This window comes from Anser brachyrhynchus (assembly GCF_964034855.1).
Source record: "Anser brachyrhynchus genome assembly, chromosome: 16".
Lineage (NCBI taxonomy): Eukaryota > Metazoa > Chordata > Aves > Anseriformes > Anatidae > Anser > Anser brachyrhynchus.
Window position 1 is genome coordinate 8,819,519 of NC_137734.1, and position 23,325 is coordinate 8,842,843.

Here is a 23,325-nt window from a genome sequence, read left to right on the forward strand (position 1 = left end):
AACTTGTTTTAAATTTCTTTGGTATAACAGGTGTTGAATTAAAAAGATGCCGAATGCTGCTGCAGTGGGATGCAAACCATTGAGTCCAGAGCAAAAAATTCTACTCCCTCTTCTCCCCTTCCAGTGTGCGAGTGTCCTGCAGTTTTAGAGGTGTAGAGTACAAAGCTGTGAGTACAAAGATCTGCAGTAGTTATTTTTTACCTCTTGACCAAAATTTTAAATTCATGCCCACTTCTGCCCCGAGACTCGTGGACTCCTGTAATCCGTATTCTAACAGGTTTGTAGTCCTTGTTTTTCTCCCACCTGCCCTTCTCATCCCTTTTTCCCCCCCCTCCCTCCTGCTCAGCCCCAGTTGGAGTTAAGTAAACCAGTGTCAAAACCCAGTACAGAACCTGAAGGATGCTCAGGTGTAATGCAGCCTTGGCCACCAAGTCAGCTAAGGCTTACCTCTTATTGGGAACTTAAACACCACATCAAAAGCAATACTGCACTGTATATAACAAATGGTCTGAAACACACAAGTTACTGGAATTTGTACTTAAAGGGTGTAGTAAAAGAACTGCTTGTTGACCAAACTTCTCTCAGCCACTTTTACAGCAGTCTTGCTGCAAACAAATCTGAGCTGCTCATACTGGTGGCTGCTGTGCCTATCTACCTGCTAATCCTGTTCAATTGTAAGAAACTGGGGCAGCAGTTAATCTCTGGATGCTGTTTTACGTGCTCTGAGTGACACTGTCACAGTTTAATGCGGCACTCGACCCCGTGGCAGCTCAAAGTGTCTCCCTGGGTCTGTGTTAATGCTGCTGTTTGTCAGGCTGGGGCAAGGCACGCAGCCTGTGAGCACGTCCTGGTTTTGTAACCCTTGAGCTTTCCCTCTGCCGTGAGTGGAGGTGAATCCTAGAGCTTTCTGCTCCTAAGGGGAGGATTAATGAACACATCTGTGTTGGCTTATTTTTTGGTATCCAGTTTGTTTCCACAAACTTCCACCTATTTAAAGTAGTGGATGCTTCTGTAAAATCAGTAGGGCAGTGCTGGAGCAAAGGGCTACGTGGATCCTTCTCAGCAGATGTAAATCTGGCTTAAGATGAATTTGTCTTAAGTTGATTAGGAACAGATTAGAGCTAAAGCAGAATAAGCCACACCTTTTAAACTCCAGAGACGGCCTGCGTTTCGGTTGGACTCATCGCTTTCAGAGGGTGTTTGATCTCAGTCTCTGCCACGCCTGCAGCCGGGCACGGTCAGCCTCCTGGTCAGCCTCTGGCTCCCCGCAGCTCCGGGAGGAGGCCGAACGTGCTGCCCACTGCCAGCCCCGCAGTCACCTCTAACATGCTGGCTGCTCATGGCAGCGTAAGGGCCGAGCGGGAGCAGCTGTGGCTTTTCAGATCTGTGGGCCCTGCTGCAGGGTGATCCCACCGCTGTTTTGGGCCTCGTCTGCAGGGGCAGCATTGCAGCGAGGTTACCTGGTGAACATCACCGCGCAGTGCCGGGCCCGGCCGCTCTGCCTTAACCAGCAGCGAGTGCTGCTTCACACTGCACGTGGATGCCTTTCAAACTGCTCAGCCTGCTGATGTCTCTCGACTTCTGCAATAAAGTTTCATTTTGCTGCTGGATCCCTTACTGGGTTCTCCCTGCTGGTGTGCAGCCTCTCGTGGAACACCGCTGACGGACGAGGGGCCCCTTCTTTGCCACAGCGGTCGCTGGAATAAACCCGGAGCAGTCACACCAGACGAGGAACTGGGACTCTAAGCCAGCCTAGAGACCACAAGCGTGCTGTCAGAAGCGCGTCTTTCTAGCATGTCTTTGTTCCTAAACTATAAAAAAAATAAAAGCCCAAGGCCTGCTTCGGCCCACAGCCATTTGCACGAGCAGGGCCACCGGCTGCAGGCTCGCCAAATGCTGCCTTTGGTCCCTGTGCAGAGCAGGGCCAAAGCGGGAGGTTTGGGCTGACGTGTGGTGCCTGTATGCATGTATGTGTGTCGTCCTCCTGGAACTCGGCTAGCAGCCAGCCCGGAGAGGGGAAGGGGAGCTCTTGAGGGGAGGGGGCTGCATCACCACCCGCCTTGCACCCCAAAACCTCACAGTCCTGCTGGGGCAAGAGAAGTGGCTGCCCGAGCCCCAGCACTGGTGTCGTGGTGCTCAGCAGCTGCCTCACCGAAGGCTTCAGCTCCTCTGCGCCAGCTCCCCACCTCCTGGCCAGGTTCGCTGGGCTCTCATGCCACCTAGCTTCTCGCTGCTTTCTTCCTCTCTCACCACGCTCAGCCTTGTCTATGCTGCAGCAGGAGAATTAAATGAAATAAATCCAACCAGCGACACCAACACTGCTATTTTTCAAGTAGTTTCAAAGAAAAATTGACAGCAGCAGTACCTCGGCCCCGTTTGCTGCTAAGAGCGGCGTGCTTTGGAGTTGACTTAACGGGGTGAAGGGCTCGAATCAGAGAGCAATGCGTCACCGAAACATTTACCTTCATAATGATTTCTGCAAAATTTCCATATAATGTCTAGGGGCAATATTTTTGGAATATGCATTGAAGACGAAGCAGAATTCATTTCCTTTCACTTTTTTTCCCCCTATTGCTGTATTAGCTGTAGGGAGGCACGGGAAGGTGCGCCGTAGGTAAAGCACAGCACCGCAGGTCTGATGATGTTCTTTGTCCCACTGGCTACAGCTTTTCCCCATTTGTATCTGCCTGAAACTGTTCCGTTGCCACACGCTGGACAGCAGCAGCCCCCTGGAGCTCCGGGAGAAGTAGGTGGCTGTACTTCGTGTCCTCCGCGCCGGAGGGAGGCTGCCCTGGAGGCGCTCAGCCTGCGGTGCCGCCAGCCAGCGAGTTACTGCACGGCTGTGAGCGTCGTAGGGCAGCAACCAAAGGGCAGCTCGTTGAAGTCCTCTGCGACGTGACGTACCCTGTTCTGATATTCTCCTTAGCTGAGAACATAGGAGGGTGTTTGGGAGCAATAAACAAGCTCAGACTGTCACAGCGTGAACGTTTTTAACACATCAGGAGCGCTGCATGCTGCTGGCGCTCTGGCCGTAATGAACCCATTTTACCAATTATTCATATTAATTGCCACTGGACGTTAAAAGCTCGAAAGCGGGCGGGTGTCGGGCACACGGGGGGTGCCCGAGGTCTGTGCTCCCCGTGCCCGAGGCGCAGGCCGCCCCGTGCACGCAAAACCCGCGCAGCTCCCGCGCGCCCGCCCGCGCGACGCAGCCTCGCAGCCCCCTTCCGCGCTCCACAGAAACCTCTCCTCCTCCTCCCCTCGGCCCTTAGCGCGCCCGCCCGCGCCGCGCCGCCGCCGCCTTCCCGCGTCGCGCCGCCGCGGGGCAGGGGGCGGGGCTCCGGCGGCAGCGGCGCAAGATGGCGGCCACCACGGCGGCGGGTGAGCGGGCGGCGGGCGCCGGGCCGGGGGGCGGCGGGGGCGGCGGGCGGGCCGGGGGGCGGCCGGCGGGGGCCGGGGGGCGGCGGAGCCCGGCCGCGATCCCTCGCGGGGCTCCCCCGGGGGCGCGGGGGCGGCGCGGGGCCCGCCCCGGCCCTGTCGGGGGAAGGCCGGGCGCTGACAGCCCCCCCCCCTCCCCGGGCGCGGAGCCGCCGGTGCCCTCGGGGGGCCGCGGGGGTGGGCGCCCTGCGGGGGGGGGCCGCGGGAGCGGCGCGGGGGGGCCGGGCCGCGGCTTCCCGCGGGGAAGCTGCTCCCGCCTGCCCGGGCCGCGGGAAGGGGCCCGTCAGCGGGCACCGGGGGCTCGGCGCCGCGGGAGCCCGGGGGCTTCCCTTCCCGCTGGCGCCTTGCGGGTCGGCGGGCCGGTTCCGCTTCTGCCTAGGGGCCTGCGGCAGGCCCGGGCCGGGTGCGAGGTGCCCCTGCAGCGCCCGGTGTGCCTGGGCTGGGAGGGCGGCGAGCGGCTGCGCCTCAGGGCGCGACAGGAACGGCGCTGGAGCTCTTCTGGTGGATAGGCCTCTATCGACGGCTGCTGCCAGCTCTTAAACGTTCAGATGCAGACAATTCGTAGCTATCAAGCTTATAAAAAGAATCTGCGCCTGGCAGTACGTGATTGCGAGGTGTGGGAACGCTTGGTTAAAATACACGGAAAATGTGGTGGAGCCTTCCCGTCCCCTTATGTCACGTTATTCCAGCTACTGTGCTTTCCCAATAATCCGTTCAAGCTGCTGACTTCTCGTTTTGGGTTTGGCTGGAAGAGCAAGGCAAGTGTTTTCCTTTTAAAGCCGGTGCAGCCTCATGAATTAATGGTCTGGGTGGTCGTGGAGGGAAGGAGGCTTGGACTGCGATGGTGGAGACCAAAGCCAGTCCTGCTGCACAGCTTCCCTTTTGCTCTAAACTGCCTTTGTGATAAGCCACAGTTAAGGTAACCATCATCTGCTAGCCACATTGTGTCTTTTGGATTGCTTCCTGTTATTTCACATACTTCTGAAAGCTGCCTCGTGTCTTCGGCGTTGGAAGCAGAAAGCAGGACGGAGCCAGGTAGATGTGAGTAAGTCCTCAGTCTGTTGCCTCTAAAATGGGGGCATCAGGCAAGCACTGTACTGCAGCTACCCGTGAGGTCCTGTTTGGTTAACTGCTGCTGCCAAGAAGAAAAACATACTGAAAATCAGTGTGTGGCTTGAAAAAAACATGTCGCAGTAATGCTGAACTTGTGCAGCGAGCCCTAAGTTTGGTATTGAGGAGCCTTCACACACAGACCAGTGACATGCGTTGATGTAAGCCTTAGGGCTCCGTCCAGCTGTAAACCACGGGCTGCCCTTCCAGCGACGGCCTGCTGTTTGCTGTTGCTCTAGTGAGGTAGGACGGAGATTGTCCTTTTCTGCTAAAGAGAACAATGTAGTGTCCAGTTACTGGTGCTGGTGGTGCACTGCAGTGCAGCTCGTGTGGTTCCCTCCTGACGCTGCTGAAGGCATTGTCTAACGCGTACGAACGGAGCCAGGAAGTGACACCTTTTTGTTCTCCACCACTGACTGATTCGCTGTGGGGCTCTGGGCGAGCAGCTCAGTACCTTTGCGCCTTTGTAAAACAGGTTTGGCTAACGCTTGCTTCGTGGCATCTCAATGTATTCATATTTATTTTTAAAACACTTTAATGTGTTTGTGTCCTGGTTCCAGTTAGGACAGAGTTAATTTTCCTCCTAGTAGCTGGTAGGATGCTAGGTTTTGGATTAGGATGAGAAGAGCGCCGATAACATGCTGATGTTTTAATTGTTGCAGAGCAGTGCTTACACCAAGCCAAGGACTTTTCGGCTTCTCGCTCTGTCCTGCCAGCGAGCAGGCTGGGGGTGCAGCAGGAGCTGGGAGGGGACAGACCCAGGACAGCAGACCCCAACTGGCCAAAGGGGTGTTCTACCCCATCTGACGGCATGCTAAACAATATATAGGGGTGGGGGGCTGGCTGCGCGGGGACAGGCTGGGCATCGGTCAGCGGGTGGTGAGCACTTGCATTGTGCATCACTTGTTTGTAAACATTATTATTAGTAGTACTATTACCATTATTATTTGTCTGTCTTAATAAACTGTCTTTATCTCAACTCACCGGCTTTACTTTCCCGTTTCTCACCCCCATCCCAGAGAGGGAGGGAGGAGGGTGAGTGAACGGCTGTGTCGTGCTTAGCTGCCGGCCGGGTTAAACCACAACAGTTTGATACCCTAAGTTTGTGGTGGTTCAGTAAAGGAGCTTAAATAGAGGTGGAATGTGAAAATTATTTATTCATTCTTTGAAAGCAGCTACTAACTCAGAGGAAGAAATGGCAACAAATGTCCATATAACTTTAAAAAAAAAAGAAGTCAGGGCTGATGCTGGAAATGAGACAAGTATTGTCTAATACTACACAAACCTTGTATTTAAGAAACTCACAGAAATACTTAGAAGGAAAAATGTTATGATACCAGGTCCACTAGTATCCTTTGTCTAAAGGAGAATTCCCTGTTGCCAATGATGGATTTTCTTCTTTCCTCCCAGTTCATATATGAACAAAGAGCTGCCTTTAAGCATCCCGATAAGGCTCTTCCTAGGAGGCTGCAGACACCCAAGCCGCGACGCCTGCCCGTCCTTCAGGCTGGGATGGCAGGTAGGACACCCAGCTGGCTGCGGTGCCAGGGCTGCCTCGGGGCCCCGGGGCTCAGCGGGCGCTCCGTGCCCCCGCTGGGCTCGTGGGGCCCGCTCCCGCTTCGCTGTCCTGCGTTGCTGTGCCCCAGCCGTGGTGGAAAGGCAGAGTAATTACAGCGGGTCAAAAACTGGCCACGTTGGCCTGTGGCATCCTGTTTTTCCAACTTTCATCACGGGAAAAGTTAATGCCCTGATTTAACCTGCTGTTCTCCTGTAGGTTTGTTTAGGGGGTCTGTTGCAGGGCGGTGGCAGACGCTGCGTTTACCACCAGCCTGCAGGAACAGAGCAGAGAAATGATTTGCCCAGGTTTAAGTTATTCAAAGTCAGAGGATTATGGAGAGCCTCAGAAGGACAAGTCATTAGGGGAATGGGCATGATGGTGACAATGTGTGTGGTTTAATATGGCTAACGGAGAGGAAAGCACAGACTGGTTTTAGTACAGCGTATTAAAAACATGTATTTGTAATTGCTGGAGGACCCGTAATGTCACTGTAAACTCAGATACCCTTGTGAAAAGCAAACCAGCCACTGCAGTGCAGAAGAACCTGCTTGTGGAAGGATATGGAAGGAGCACCCTGCCTTTGTAAACGGGTCGTGATGTCTCCTTTTGAGTGTACGGCACACAGTATTCATTGTTATCTCAAAATAAATATTGCCAGCCACCAAGTGCTTTCTCAGGCTGTATGTAAAATACCTGAGGGTAGGAAAAAGAAATTGAAGAGAAGCTGGAGAGATGAATTACGCGTTCTTAAATGAGATGGAATATAGGAGCACGCGAAGTAGCAGGTGCTGAAAAAGTTGATCGCGGAGCCTCTTTGTGTCTTATAATGCTGCAAGGATGGAGTAGGGAAAAAGGCAAATAGTTCCAAAATCGTACCAGAAGATAGTTATATCTCTTCATCTGTAATGATATAGATTACGTAATGTATTTGAAGAGTGACGTTCTGGTGGAGAACTTACAACGATTCATTGGGATATTAAACGTGTACACGGGTTAGGATCGTAGAGGGTGGACCACTGACAGATGTTGTGAGGTGTATTAAGGTTTGGATTTTCAGGTTGTCAGGGTGCTTTTAACAGCCACGCATCCAGACAAAATGACTTTGTTCCCACCTGCTGAGGGGTTTGGGCAGTCCCCCTGAAGCCCGGGGGCGAGGTGCAGGATGGGGTGCGCCTTGCCTGGCCCCCCGTAGCTTGTACCCTTTTGGGTGTTAAACTGCTGGGATGCTCCGTAGCTAGCATCCTCTGTGGCACAGGTAATGTCGCCTCAGTCTGTCAGCGCAGCGTCTTGCTTTTCAAAGCCCATCTTAAAATCCGGGAGTCTCCTTGCGTGCTCTGCTTTTGGCGGTTGGTATGAATTCGATGCTTTGTGGGTGGAAGACGCAGCTGGGAGGGGAGCGCTCGGCTCGTGGGCACTGACAATGGTTTCTTTTCACAACGTAAAGAGGAAGTGGTGCTTTTTCCTGGTGGGATTTAGTGTGCGGATTTTGTCCAGGACACGAGTTTGGGATGACTTCTCCAGAGTAAATTTCAGCTGAGCTGGTAGCGTTGTGCTTTTCAGCTGATACAAGTGACCGAGCGCATCTGACTCTAACTCCCCTGCTGCTGGAAAGCTTTATTTGGCTTCAGACCTCAGCGATAATGCCAGTCTGCCTCAGGCATTTTAAAGTCATCTCTTTACAAGTAATGTGCTTAAAGCACTGAAAGACAGGCGCGGCGCTCTAGCTTACACTCGGCAGAGAACACTAAATTGCTTCAAGTGCTCCAGAAGTTATTGTGAATCTGCAAAACATCTCAGGCCCTGTCTGCATTATCAGAGTGGAAACAGTGACTGTAAAGAAGATGCAGGAAATCTAAAGTTCCCGTCTCCTGAAAGTTTTTGTGACAGTTCCTGAAAGCCTTTTATTGTTTTAAATATTACATCACTTCGAAAGCTTTATGTACCATTTTGACAAGGAATGCTTTATTTATTTTTTACAATCGCAGTGCTGTAAGGATAAGCTAGCAGATTTCTAGATAGTGGCAGTCTCTGCAGGGAGATGAGAAATGAGAGATGAGAAATGAGATGAGAAGATGAGATGAAGAGAGATGAGAAATATGTTGGAAAAGGTGTGTTAAAGGCTGAATAGCGAAGTAAGCAACAGAAGGGGCTTTAACACATTTACCAACGGAGGTGTTTAAAGTTAATGGACTTCGGTTCTCTTGAATTAGTGTAAATCAGGAACTAGAACAGCAAGCGGAGTTAAAATTGGCCTCATTTTGGGATTGCTTCCACTATATAGCCGGGGAAAATTAAAAGATTATTATAGTCAGTAAACGTTGTTTTTAACTTGTTGAAAACATGCTTTGTGTCTCACAAGAGTGTGTGCAAATATAAGACAGAAAATCTCAGACTGGTAGGATCATTTTTAAAACTATCGCAAGACAGATTAAGCTGTGGATCTGCGGATCTTTGTTGGTGCTGTGATACAAAATGAGTCTGAGAGTGCTTTAAGGTCCTTAAAGTCCAAGCTGTCATTTAAGTGTGTTGCAGGAATAACTCTGTTTTCCCTGGTGCGGAACATCACGTAAAGAGATGCCAGCAGGCGCAGTCACACTCCTCTCGCCCCGTGTCAGTTTGCTGTCTGGCAGCCTCGCAGCTCCTTGCTTAGGAAGCAGCCCAGTGGTGAGATGTGGGGAAGGAATTCGCAGGTGGCTTTGCGCCGTTTCACACGTCCCTGAATTAGAGATAATGAGGAAATAAGCGATAGAAACAAAAACTTGAGCAAGGTCGAGATAAATAACTTGGCTGCAGTGTTAAAGACGAGCTTTGGGCAGTGGCCAGTTGCTGGCTGGCTCGAGGCGCGTGTCTGAGGGTCTCTAACCAGTTGTGTGACAGATTCGGGCGTGTGGACGGCGCGGGGGGTTCGGGGAAAGTATATGTAGTGGTGAAAAATGGCAATAAAGGTCTTCTGTTCAAGAGCCATCAGGAGTCCGTGTCTCATTCCCTTCAGTGAGGTGCCTGGCTAAGGAATGCTCATCAGTTCTGCTCCCTGCAGCGGGGCTGGTGTTTGGTGGAATCTTTGAAAAGGAAAATAAAAGGCTCCAAGTCTGTCTGAGGCTGAAGAGGATGCCACCTGCAGCCTAGCAGCTCCTGAACTGCAACGTCAAATTCTGTAAATTCACGTCTTGACCTTCCAGAACGCCTGGCCTGTGATTGGGTTTTATTCTCTAGTTCCCCATAGTAATATTTGATGAACCTCTGGTAACTGGTGAATAAGTGTCCAGGTGAGGCTTCGTGTCTGCAAATTTACTGAAAGGCGAACTTTATCTGCAGAGCCTGGACAAACCTGGGTAGCTGGAGACCTTACCTGGGCAGTACCGTTATAACTGAGCTTTCCTAGGTTTGCTCTTGTGATGGAAGGTAAGTATCCCCTTTTGCTCTGAAATGTTTCTTCAGTTGTGTTTCTGTATAGTTCTGTGAGGTCAGGCTAGCTGTGTGCTTGTATTGTAGATGAAGTCACCTTCTGAGAGCCTTCCCAAGCCGCAGCAAAGGCTAAATTAAATCCGTAAGCGGAAGTAATTTTGACAACCTGATTACTTTTTAATCACCTCTTACTTTACTTAGGTTTTCTCGTGTTAAAGGAATGACCGTCAGACAAGCAGGTTGGTTTGGGTAGTGCCTTGGAGGTCTCCAGAGCTGTGCTGCAGAGGTCGCTGCGAGGGGCCGGGACACGACGCGCTGCTCGGCTCGGCTGGCGCAGGGCATCTGTCGTGGGGACTGCCCTGGGATAGCCACGGGCGTAGTTTGGCAAGTGGTGTGGGTGCATGGAGCGGATCAGATCCCTTTCTAGGAATTCTGGTGGACAGCAGACATGATGATGATATGTTTGCACGCAGCCACAAATGATAAATTTTGCTTGGCTTTGGCCGTTGAGGCCCCAGCGGGACGTGGTGGCTGACCCGTGCGCATGGGCAGCCTGGCTTGGCCTGGCGGCTTCGTGCAGCCTGCCAGGCTGACCGGGGCGGGCATCTGGCCTGTTCCTCTGCCTGGCGTGGGTGCAGATTAGTTAGAAATGACTTAAAGCATTTGTGATCATATGGTCGTAATCTGTTATGTATGTACGAGTCTGTTTTTCTCCCTGTCGAGTCTCCCGGGAACGTGTTGAGGAGGGAGCTGACCTACAGCTCTGTGCCCGTGGACGGGCCGTGCGTGGTGCTGAGGTGCTGCTCTTCCACCCACGCCTCGCTGCTTGGGCACGGACATAAAACTTCTTGAGAAAGCAAGAGTGCTGTCGCACGGCGTGACGTGCTATGAAGTGACCAACTGTCTCCTGTGATTTTTTTTTTTCTGCGAGGAGCATAAAGTTACGGATACACGTTCTTCGCTTTTCCCTCCTCTCTTTGCCGCGAGTGGTCCCGCAGTGCTCACAGGTAGGCAGGTGCTGTGGAATTACCAAAGGCTTACCTTAACGACTGCCGTGCGATGGCAGCCAGAGTACGATGGGACTAGCTCTCTGCAGGCTCCTGAGCTATCAGAGACCTTGAAATTCCTGTGTGAGTGTTTTAGGGCTCTGATTCACGCTGAGTCTGATTCATGCTGAATCAAAGCAGCCGTGCCTTGGGAGAGCTCTGAAACCAAGTTGTCTTCTCCTCCCATAACTTTGCCAACCCAAGCCTAGCTCTGGTTAGCAAGTGTCAGAATTCAGGCTGCCTTTTGGTCCGGTTGCGGCCTCACTGAACATGTACACGACGGTGTAATTTTTAATTACACGTCACATCATTTTCTTTGCTCAGGATTCCTGCCTTATGCAGTGAACATGATGCTCAGAGGTGGGGTAGGTAGTTGATATTTCTGGTTTTCTTCTTCAGTGTGTGCCCTGTGTGCTTTCCGTAAGGCAGGCAGTGCTTCCACCGTGGTGTTGAGCCCTCCTGGGCTATTTTCTTGGTCTAAGAAATCTCAGTAAGTTACCTTGGTGTTACCGAGCTCCAAAGAGTAGAGAGACTCGGATCACACTTGTTGAGCATCATGATGTTGTGGTCCAGAAGAGGGTTTTTTTGGTAACCCCACAAATTCGAGGCAGCTCTCCTGCTCGCTCCAGCTGACTGCTTCTGTAAGCGGGGAGTTTCGCCCTGGGTTTCTAATAATAGCACCCACGGCTTCCTTTGTGGTGCAACCTGCATTGTCTGAGCGTTTCTGTGACGGGCGAGGGTGGGGTTCCTCCCTCCAGAAGGACGTTGGGCCGTCCCCACAGGCTGTCTGCGCTGGCGGCTCCATTCACAGCGTGCCAGCAGGCAGGGCCGCCCGGGCAGCCGCTTGGCCCGTGGCGGGGCCCTGAGTCACCGCGGGCAGCAGCTGCAGGAAGCGCTGCGAAACCCATGCCGTGTGTAACCGGCACCTTCAGCACCGGGCTGACTCCAGCACGCGCCGCATCTGCTTCGCTCGGCCTCCGCGCTGCAGTCAGGCTGCGCTCTTCTCTGCCTCCCTTCACCGCACCGCGGGGAACGTGGTCAAAGCGGGCTGGCTAGTCTGGTGTAATTCGGGTACTTGCGCCTGTCTGTGCCCAAGGTGTGCCAAATCCACGATAAGCTGAAGACTTGAGGGGTGGGTGCTGGAGTTGTCGTGCCCGTGGTCTCCAGGAGGTCCTGTTCCTGCTCGGGGCTGGGGCCGGGTTCACCTGGTGGTGATGGCTTCACCAGCCCCAGCTGACTCATTTCCTTTCCCAGCCAAAGACTTGCGTTACTCAGCAGCCATGGAAACAGCGCAGCCTCACCGGTAGTTAAAGATGTGGATTTGGTGTTGGGATTGTGCTCAGCTGCCCCTAATTCGTTTGGTGTGGTGCAGCTGGTGCAGGTCTGGTGGGGCCATCTGATGCCTCTCGTCTGGGCCTGGGTTCCTCATCATACCCTCGCTACAGCTGTGTAATTGCATCGTTTTCTCCCAGCATATTCTGGAACATGAGTATTTCAGATGTGGTATCAAACTGGCCAACAAACTAATTCCATCAGTAATTTACTTTTTAAATTTCTTTTATGCTTGCTTTGTAGTGAATGTAATGTTGGCAACTCTGATCACGCAGCAAAATCAACGTCGACATTTAGTTTCTTTAGGTCATTCGGGTCAACCTTAAAGGGGATTGCAAAGACACCAGAGAAGTGTCTTCTAGACTTGAAGCACTGCTACATTTCACAAAGCCTTACATCCTCTATTTTCCATGCTTTCAATCAGCTCCAGAGATGACTTTCAAAGCTCTTGCTTGGTCTCTGCCTCATGTCCTGTTACGCTTGCGGTATGCCGTGGATGCTGGAAGAGCTGACTTCTTACGGAGGAGTCCACGGGGTTCACTTCGTGTGCTTCAGGGCTAATTACCCATTCTTCTGCTGTACTAAATCAGCAACGATAAATAAGGGGATTCATTATGATTTTCTGCTACCGCGTGCTGGTGAATAGTTAATCTTGGACTATTGAGGGAAAAAGAAATCCAAACCCCAAATTCAACCTTTTTCTTTTTGTATGTCAGGTGAAAATAACTGCATTAAAAATATCCTGGCAATAATTTTGTTTCTTTTGTGAAGAAGCGTGCTTTGCACAGGTACTTTGAAGGAGAAGTGGTGGCCTAGAGCACATGTTTTGTGGTGGCTGAGGTATGGACATCTGGAAGAAGAATGAATAATGGAGTGCCATGTGGCCTGAGCTCCTTCAGCACAGCCGTAGTGTGTGACCTTGGGTATCTCACTTAAGCTCTCTGTGCCGTTGTTTCCCATTAATGTAATGGGGATAAAAAAAATTTCCATTATTTTGCTGTGTGTTTTGGAGATAAATGTGCTAGCAATTAAGTGCTGAAATTCTTTGGTGATAGAGGCCATAAGCACAAAGGACAATATTGCTACCGACAGAGCCCACTTAAATTAACTTCACATTAACCTACTAATGTTATGAAAGAGTTTCATTTGGTTTGAGTGGTGTTTTTAAAAGCTCTGAGAGACGACACCATGGGAGGCTTGACATCACGCATTTTATAGAGTCTTGCAAATTCTTGTACTATAGATCTTATAGACAAGTGCTAATTAGAGCTCCATAGAACTGTTTGTATCTCTGAATGGTTACAGACATTTCCTTCCATTTTACTGCCTGCTCTAATATCTGGCATATCATGCTCCTAGCATATTTGGTACTGCTTGAAAAATCCAAGCTAAATACGAGGATATCTTCTTCAGACTGTTGAAGTATTACCATTCAAAAACAGTGGCAATTTTATGTGTTTTACTCAAAATACTTCTGTGGTTATTTTTAGGAGTAAAAGTTCCTCGTAATTTTCGTCTGTTGGAAGAACTTGAAGAAGGTCAAAAAGGAGTAGGTGATGGAACAGTTAGCTGGGGCCTTGAAGACGATGAAGATATGACACTCACAAGATGGACAGGAATGATTATTGGACCTCCAAGAGTAAGCATCCACTTAAAATACTAGTGTTACTTCTTTCTTTCGTACCCTTTTCCTTCCCTTAATCTAACCACTGAAGTAGAAAACAAGTGAAACACAAATAAAGTGACAAAATGCTTCAGCAAGTGACTTACGTTGAAGGATCGGCTTGCATATAATAATGGGTTTATGTATCTGTATGTCTTTCTGCTTATGATCTGGAATATTTTTAGTACCTTTCTCTGGTTAGTTCTGTTACATGTCTGCTTTATATTTACAGATTCATTAAGACATAACTTTTGAGATTCCAGGATTCTAGTAGCCTGTACTCTTAAATACAGCAAGGTTTAAAATCCTTCGGCTAGTGAGATTACATATGGAGCTACTGTAGGTAAAACCTGGATGTTTTGTTCAGTACTGCTAGTCTTTCTGCTGTTCCTTGTTGAATTTACGGAGTTTGTTTTCACTGCAGCAGTACTGACTTGCTCTTTTACAGTTTCAGCTAACTCAGGAAACTTGAATTTTAATGAATTCAGTTACTTTTCTGAATGGTCTCTCCCAAAGTAGTGTCTCATAATGCTACCATGGTCTTTGTGATAGCATCGCTGCATATTCTCTCCACCCCACGCCCAATGCCAAACCCTTACTAAACTGTGGGTCTCTACTCCATGGCAGTGAACGTTAGGGCTAAATCATACGTATGCATGTATTCTAAAAACCGAACGTCCCTCGTCTCCAGTTTTACTGTGTATCCCTGTTCTGTTTCCTTATTATCCTTGCCATGAAGTGCAAGTAGCTATTTCTCCTTCCTGCAGTAGTGTATGTTGTCCTTTGTATCTGGCCTCACATTCGCTTCTCAAAAATTCCAGTGTTATCAATATGGAAATGTTTACACGCCTTTAATCACTCTGCTGCCCGATGTGCTTCCACTCTATCAGTTGCCTTTTCTGACTCAAGATGAGCTTGTGCAAAAATTAATATTATAACAGCATTATGTGTGCAGTATTTTGTACCGCATTCAGAAGTGTTCTTTGCTTTTTGTCTGCTATTGTTAACATCTCCCCAGTTGTGATCATTTCATTTGGTTGTGATATGCCCAAATTTTTTCCCAGAATGGCATTTGATTTTAGAACATTACGAGAGCTTTAATGAGCTTACATTAGGATTGTAAAGAACAGCCACTGTGTTCATACACGTTAAGCAAAATTTAAGCAACCTTGAAATCTAATTTAGAAATTTAAATAGGAACAGAAATGAGCAAATAAGCAGATGTTGACTTGTCAGCAGTGACAGAAATCTGTAGTTCATGTCATACTCCCAGCCAAGGCCAGAGGACTATTACAGAAGATTATTCAGCTGTGCCTCCTTTATCTTTCTGACACATTTATAAATACTTTTTTTTCCCCAAAAGTGTCTGGACTTCTAGAATTCAGCTAATTGCTCAAAAGCCACAGGCTGTATTGAGAGAAATTCTGGGAACTTTCAGACATTCTTGTTTGCTAGGAGCTTCTTCTGTTTTTAGAACTGTTCACACGCGGTTCTATTAGTACCATTTTTTCTTAATAGGATGTGGGCAATACTGGCTCTGGAAAAAGAGATCAAAACTCCTGGTTTCCTCTGGGTAGGAAAAATCACACTTGCAGCAGGTGGAAGAGTCTGATGTTGGGCATCCTGGAGGGAAAAGCGAGTTGTAGTGCAGAGCTGGATGCGAGCTGCTGCTCGGAGTGTCCCTGCTACCATACATGGAAGCATGCGTCTCCTTCCCAGACTGCGGATGGTTTCGCAGCCAGTGATTCATCTTGTTTGTACGAGCTATTTAAAAACAGTGGCACTGTCAAAACTTCAGCTTTGTCTGCGCCTATTTTATATTGGCTATAGACATGTGCATGGTCAAGGATTTCCATTCACTAGTCTTAATGTGACGTGGCCGTTTGCAAAGACCCTAAAGCACTCCCCGAACCTCTGTGCTGTTAACTCTGCGCACAAAGCACAATCAGGGGCTCCGCTGGGAGACAGAGGAAGTCCAAGCTGAGCTGGCAGGTGACTTTTTTCCCCCCAGACTTTGTGACAGCATTTGGTTTGCCACCATCCTGGCCGGGCATATGAAAGCCTGGCTGGCCAAGGCGCTGGAGGGGCCGCTCTGAAGGGGTGCTGCTGCCGCGGTGGGTGGCTGCAGGCTGGGTTAGGCCACTTGATTTCCACGGATGTGGAGCAGCTGAATCAGGAAGTCAGATGCTGGTGGGGGTTTCTGATAACGGCTTGCATCAAAACGCTCATTAGTATCAAGAGAAATATTAAGTTGGGCATAACAAGCCCTTGAAAAGGATCGCACTGAATTCTGTATCAAGGAGAAATTTTTGTGTGCCGGGCAGCTGTTTTCAAGACCCCAGTGGAGGCATGATGCTGTGCTGCAGCAGGTGAGGCGGGAGCCGGTACCTGGTTCTGGGCTTCTGCGCTCACGTGGTAGCCTGGAATTTTTGCTCTTGGTCAGTGCCTTGTGCGTTTAGTGTTCACTGCAATGTTGAAGATGGAGGAAATGTGTAAGAAACTCTAGATCTGGACAGCTTGCCTGCCTAAACTTCCCCGTGATGATCCTGTTCCTGTTAAAAGCTTCTGTTCCCTGCTTTGCCTGGCTCAGCTGGAGCTCGGTGCCAGGCTGCACCGTACTGGCACATCAGAAATATCCTGTGTTCCCAGACTGCAGAATAACTGTTGTTGTTTCTTTTAATTACTTTTAAATATTGAAGAATCAGTGTACCCTTGTTACATTTGTCTCTTTTCTACACACATCTATTAGCTAGTTAAAAAATCAGGATTCCTTTTAGTAGCTGTTAAAGTATTTAACTGCTCCTGCTGTGGAGACGAAGTGCTGCTGCTGCCTGGGATCAGGCTGTTCTTTGAAACTTAGTGAATCTTGGAGCATTCCCTTTCTGAGAACTGTCGCATTGGGTTATGACCAAAGAACACTTTTAAGTGTAGTTCTAGGACAGGCCAACTGTAGATAGCTGTCTAAGCTAATTCCTGAAGAGCAACATTTAATACTCTGAATATTGTAAAAATGAACCCAAAACAGAGGTAGCCTGCACAGTGTGTAAGTGGCTGCCCTTCTGTTTGGCGGTTTGTGTCCCTGAAATAACCACTGCTTTAACCAAATGATTGTTGAACTGCCTGATGTAACTGTTCCCCCCCTTTCTTTTCCCCTCAGACAATTTATGAAAACAGAATATACAGCCTTAAAATAGAATGTGGGCCTAAGTATCCAGAAGCACCTCCATTTGTAAGATTTGTAACAAAAATTAATATGAATGGAGTAAATAGTTCTAATGGAGTGGTAAGTTTTTTGGTTTTTATTCATTTTACATGGTTTTCATGTGCAGCTTCAAATTAATGCTTTACACTTGCAACTTGCTTAAATACTTGTTACTTGCTGGTACCATTTTCTTTGAGTAGAAGGAAAGGGGGGGTAGGAGGGAAGTACACAAGCCAAGTATATTCTGGATTCAAAATGTGGAATTTCCCTGTCCATTTGCAACTCGCAAATAGTTTTGTCCTGTGTGGATTTATTACTCTTTCAGAAAAAAAATGCTTGCTTTTGCTTTCTTTGGTTTCTCTCACACAGACTTCTTAAAGGATCTTTAAGTGGAGGGTGCGTGGGGGAGTTAAGTGTATCAAAATTATTGATTCTGACGGGAATGGTGTTTTTGTCTATTTTAGGTGGACCCCAGAGCCATATCAGTCCTAGCAAAATGGCAGAATTCTTATAGTATCAAAGTTGTTCTGCAAGAGCTTCGGCGTCTAATGATGTCTAAAGAAAATATGAAACTTCCTCAGCCACCTGAAGGACAATGTTACAGCAATTAATTAAAAAAAAAAAAATCATGCCCCCTTTATTCAATTTAAGCTGTCTTCATTTTCCACAGTAGTAAATTTTCTAGATGCATCTTGTAGACCTCAAAATACTGGAAAGGAAGTTCCCATTCAAAGGAGGTTTTTCTTGAGATACTGTAAATGATACTAATTTTTTCATTTGAAATATAAGTTGTGCTATAACAAATAATCCTGTCGTGTAACCACTGTCCACATAGCTGAACTTCTGGTATCAGGAAAAGTCTATTTAAATTTATTACTGTCAAGACCAGTGTGGCACATCTAACTTAACTGTGAAAGCATACATCCCACAATCACCTTGCTGTGTGTCTGGCCTGGGTTGTTTTTTCTTTTTTTTTTTTTCTTTTTTTTTTTTCTTTTTCTGTCTTTTGCAATAGAGTCGAAGCTCAGGGCTGTTTATTAGAGTAGACACAAAGGTTTTTGCTTCCAGTTCTACACTGGGCTATACGGACTACTAACGGGGATGTGTGCTAACCTCAGTCATCCCTCCCTTTGTGCTATCTCTAGTAAAGGCTGAATGTGACTGTGGTCATTTTTGTTTTTGTATTTTTTTAAATGCCCTGATAATCTGGGGCAAGCTTTCCTTCTTCCCTTTTGCCAAGGCATAGATTGTATTTCTCTTCCTGGTCCCCCTCACCAGTAACGTGGGCATTGGGTGAGGGATTCAGGGTTCTTTTAATCTCTTCCCTCTTCCCCTCTTTTTAGTGGGGTGCTGCTTTCTTTTTGCCCCTCTTTGTGACTCTTCTCACCCCTGGACAGCAGGGGTAAGCGTTGGGGCAATAACTTGACCTGTTCCCTCCTGCTTATTGTTCTGGTTTTGCAACAAGTTTAGTCTTCACCAGCCTGGGAAACAAGAGTATCTATTCTGCTTGCAAACTGGGATTTTCCCTGCCCCTCTGGCACTGCTGCCACACCGCCAAGCTGGCCACGGCTGATGTGAATAGACAGGCTTTTGGTGAAAAGAGCAGTCATTTACCAGGATTGCCCAAATCTTCTGCTGCCAGACTTTAACGGGGAAGCTCTGCACGTCCAGACTAAACACACACTCCAACTCGAATAGTTGTATTTTGGTGCTTTGGATTGACCCCAGAATGTTAATTAACTAAAACACGGCACTTATGTTTGGCCCTTTTAAAGATCTGACAGACAAATCAAGTCAGTGTAGACTTCAGTAGGATTCTGTTAAGTCTCGGAGGTGAAAACCCCTCAGTGAAGATGCTGGGGAAGTGGTGCGTACAGCAGATTAAGGACCTTTACTGGCTTTGCATCCTGGCAAATCACTGCCTTTTCTGTTTTACTGTTTTGGACCACTAACTGCTGAAATGTGGATGCAAGCTTACATACAAACAACCTAGTGTGTCCGAAGTTTTATGAAAAAATTTAGTGTTTGTGTAAAAAAAAAAAATGAAAAGAAAAAAAAGAAAAAAAAAAGAAAAATAAACACATTTGAAAGCAGCAGCTATCAAGTCAATGAACAATTGATGTTTCCATTAACTCTTTTGAGGAAAATATTAGTTGTAAGGATTTAACATCCTCTGTAATTAAAGTTTAACAGTATTCCATAAGCAGCCTTTTTATTGTATCAGACCATTGCCTGATTTTAATATAATAAAACGTGTGCATTAATATTAGAAGGCTTTAATTGTATTTATGTTTAGAACTTTGATCCCTTATGGAATTTTGGATTTGTTGGAAGTATCTTCCTACAGATCACACGTAGCTAACAGTATGTAAACTGGTGGTGAAAGGCAATTGTCTTTATCTTGCTGCTGCTGCTGTGCCAAGGAGAACCTTTATTTTTAGTTGAAACCTCAGACAGACTTGCATAGACTTGGCAGTTGGTAATGTTATGTGATAATAAGGAACCGCAGGAACAACTTTCTAGACATGTACTATCTGAAGGTGCTCTGTTACTGCGATGACCTTTGTGTGCTGTAGTCCCGAGGAAATCAAATCCACGTACAGTTGCATGCTACACTGTCAAGTTAAAGAAGAACTTCACAACCTGAAATTTTACCTGTTTTTCCTCAAATAGTGAACTGTAAAAAGCAGACCTCCTCTGTAAATCTCGATAAAAACGGGGCTGCAGGATTTTGCCCTTTTCGGGTGTAAAGTGTCTCCACTAAAGAAGATTGCCGGAAGGTACTGGTTGTGCGTTCACTTCGATGTTGTGGTGAAGCCTGCTTCTTTCTGGGTGTAGGAATGACAAGGGAACGAGCTGTATATGTGAAACTTGCTGCTGTCTTCTAGCCTGGAATACTAACCAGTCGTGTGGTAGCTCAGAGGGTATCTGTGAAGACAATGAGACTAATATTTGTCAGCATCGTGTGCGTGTGTTTCTTTGAAATAGCTTGGTATCGAAAGATGCTAAATGGGAACTGGAACAATGCTCGATCATTACAGTGTGGTTACTGGGTGTCTCTGTTGTACAGAGCTGTTGTAAGAACAGCCCTGTCCTGTTCAGGAGGACATGGTTGGTGCATGTTGGGTGCTTCCCCAACCTTTATATTTCAAGTAATGGTTCTAAAGCCTTGAAACCATCTGATTTGCTTTGCAGGCTGTGAGTTTGACCTGAACCACACTTCTCTGGGATCTGTGCTAGCAAGAGTCCTGTGTTAACACAATTTGTCATACAAACTTGAGCTGTACTTTTTAAAAAAAAAAAAAAAAATGGTTCTCTGTACATTTTCTTATCTAGGAACTGTACTCTTTGAACACGCCGGTACTCCAGTGCACTGATATTCCACTCTAAGTAGGGACAGTTTGGAAAAAAACACACTAAGAGTCAGCTGCCATTGAGGCCACATGTTGTAGCTTTGTCAGTGTGTGTGACCTACAGATTGCATGGTGGAAGGGACCAGTCATGCTGCGGTCACCGTGGGATTCCGGGTGCTGGCTCATGCTTCAGAAACGAAGGCGGGGAATGAACCCACCTCTTCTCTGTATTTATTCCACCTCTGGCAGTGTAAAGACAGGTTCTTAGCTGATCCTTGCTGATCCTCGGTTTATGTCCTGAACTGGTGTGTCTGAAGGAAAAGATACAGAGAGGTAATAAGTGAGTGCATCGGCCATAAAATAGATGCTGTTCCCTGGAGCCGGTGCTGCTGGAAGTGACTGAAGCGTTGCTCAGGGAAGAGGCTGTGGTTTGAGCAGGACCTTGCCACCGGACTGCTCCTGCTGCTGCCTCGGAGGGGCTGCACAAGGCGTCGTGGTAGCAAACGCCCCGGCCGCGTCCATAAAACCTCACCCGCGGTGCTGGTGGCGGTCGGGAGGGTGTTTGGGTCGTGTTTTGGGCGTGGGGACGGTAGAGGGAGCCAGCAGGCTGTGCAACGCTTTGGGCCAAGCAAGGTGCAAGGGCTGCCTCATTTAAATGTTAACTCCTCTTGTGGGAACCGCTTTTCATACTTATCCTGAATCGATTTGAGTTTTAAAAGCCTGTTTAACGTGACTTTCTTACTGCACAGGCATTAGGGGAAGACCAGCAGTGCAGTGAGGTTTTACTTGTTAATAAAGACTGACTGTTGCTTGCTTCTTGCTTTGCTGCAATTAAACTCTTTGTGTTTTTTGGGAGCGTGTGCTTAAATATGCCTTTTCTGAACTCTTAGCCCTATAGTGTTTTGTACTTAAATTTTAGGTTTCTTTCATCATCATTTAGAGTAACAACTTTTAAGCCAAAAAGTGTCAGCAGCTGCTCTGTACCATGCCAGTGCTGTCTGAGTTTCAACCTGGGGAATTCATACAGGGACGAACAGCAGCACAGCAGGAAAAGCAGCCAGTGCACGCAGAGCTGAATGTAGTCATGCCCCTAATTCTTGGGCAAACAGCCTGACCAAAGAACAGGCTAGCCTGAATGCTTTATCTTAGCTGTACTTAAGAGCTGCGATACCAGAGCTCCCTCTGGAAGTACCAGGCAGATGCAGCGTTAAGTTATGCCAATTTTAGCAAGGGAAACAGAAGCCAGAGACTTTTTCAAGAGTCCTTGACAGTGTAAGAAGCGTTGAGATGTGCTCTCACTCCCTTTCCAAATATCAGTCTTTGTAGTGTCTTGCCTGGAGTTGTAGGTGCTGTTTGTGGCTTACCGTGCTGTTTGCAGTAATTGGCCGTTAGGCGTTTGAGGTTGGTGCTTAACCTCCAGGACAGTGTTTCCTACACCAAGGAACAACACAGGGAATTCAGTTTGTTTTTTTTTTAAGCTGGCATTTGCTTGCACTGAAACAAGGGAGTTCCAGTTCTGCACGTACCTGTAAATATGTGCCTGCTTCAAGCTCTACCTACCTCAAGCTCAAAGACGGTGAAGAAATCTGATGATATTCTTAATATTTTTTTTTTTAACTTACTAATTTAAATTTAAGAAGTTTTCTCTGATGGCTTAGAGTTTTCCTAAGTCAGTGGAAATTGCCATCTTGCATTAATCTCTGGCTCGGATGCTGTCCAACAGCCCGTTAACTTTGCTGTTGACTAAGAGTCAGGTCCCTTAACAGCTTCTCGTTTTCTCTGGTCCTGCTGCAGCAGATTGCAGGGGAAGGTGCTTAACTTTTAAGCCTGCGAAGGGCCCAAGTGAAGTCAAATAGAAGTTAGGCACATGCTTAAGTGCTTTGTTGGAGCAGAGCCAGCATGCTCAGCCTCTGCTAGGAAAGAGACTTTTTTAGCCTTTATTGAGTGTCTTCTCCCTAGCCATCCTTTCTGGGTGCTATGTCCCCTGCGTTCGTGCCTTTGCATTTTGTCCATGTCTCCCCCATTTGTTGCGACAAAAAAGCAAAGAGCAGAAGACAACCTGGAAGATAAGGAGATAAGGTAGATTCTCATCACTTTATATCTGTCAAGCATCTTGTCGCCTTTTTCAGCCTTATCTCCTTTTAAATAAAGCCTACAAAGGGTTTTCAGAAATGTGGGTCCTGTCCTAATTTTCTACCTCTCAAGCTAGGTTGTTGGCGGCTTTGCCCTGACTTGTCTAGAAAGCCTTGCGGTACGGTGATGGGTAATGAGAGGGGAGAATAAATGTCAGATTCTGTCTAAAAGTCCCTTTCTCTCTCAGTTGCTCAATGTTTTTATGTTGTCTTATTTCATTAGCTCTCCACTCATCAAAGAAAGCGTCGGGATAGCCAAAGACAAAATTTCTTGGGGTGGGGAGGAACAGCCAAGAGTTCTGGAAAGCGAAGGGAAGCAGACTTGTGAGCTGTCTTTCTCAGAAATGTGTCCATTTTCCCTTCTCTTTTTACACGTCTGCTTTAAACCCCCTTGCCCAGAATTTGCCTGGTAACACACTGCAGAGAACAGGGGAGTTGTGTGCCTTGTGCTGCAGGCCGCGGGGCAGATAGGCGCTGATTTGTGGGGTGTGTGAGTGCTGGCAGATTTCGTGCGGGATGGGGCTGAGGCAGCGGGGCTGGCGGCGCGGGTCCTGAGCGCGCTGGGGCTGGGGCAGGGTGTCGGGGCGAGCAGGGGGGCTGTGAATCGACAACCAGCTGCTTTCTCTTCCCTCGGAGCAGGGGGGAGCACGTGTCAGCAGGACGCACACACAGGCCCACACCTTCAGGAGTATTCCTGGAAATTGGGGGTAATGCTTAATTACAGCTTTTTGTAATCGCTGGGGCTCGGCCGCTGTGCAAATGTAAATAGGGTCGTGATAAAGAGCCCCTGTGTGTGTGACGCTGGGGCAGTGGCTGGGCTTGGGAAACAACTGAGCAGAACAGAGATCGCAGTAAGATATTTGCCAAACTTCTTTCCCTCCAAAGAGACCTCTTAAATCCCTGGGCTACCAGATTAAATGTTGTCCAAGGTTAGCGGCCAGATGTTTCTCAGCTGCTTGGACTGCTTTCCAGCTGAGAGCGAGCGAGTGGCTATCCAACATGCAAGCATTAATATAAACATTTTAGAGGCCTTGCCTTGAGCAAGCCATTAAAAACTTCCCACGATACTGAGAGTGCTGCTGGCTT

General features: G+C 48.0%; 1 protein-coding gene across 2 annotated transcripts; it reads left to right on the plus strand.

Moving 5' to 3' along the window:
- The first annotated feature begins 3,229 nt into the window (after positions 1 to 3,229).
- LOC308178890 (ubiquitin-conjugating enzyme E2 variant 1) lies at positions 3,230 to 19,020 on the plus strand. Of its 2 annotated transcripts, XM_080558102.1 has the most exons (5): positions 3,303 to 3,381; positions 5,959 to 6,067; positions 13,380 to 13,528; positions 16,710 to 16,835; positions 17,219 to 19,020. In XM_080558102.1, exons 2-5 carry the CDS (start codon positions 6,061 to 6,063, stop codon positions 17,363 to 17,365), a joined length of 429 nt encoding a protein of 142 aa, XP_080414228.1. In that variant the 5' UTR covers positions 3,303 to 3,381; positions 5,959 to 6,060; the 3' UTR covers positions 17,366 to 19,020. The 2 variants fall into 2 exon arrangements, with proteins under 2 accessions (XP_080414227.1, XP_080414228.1); XM_080558101.1 differs by lacking the exon at positions 5,959 to 6,067 and having other exon boundaries at positions 3,230 to 3,381.
- The last annotated feature ends 4,305 nt before the right edge of the window (positions 19,021 to 23,325 follow it).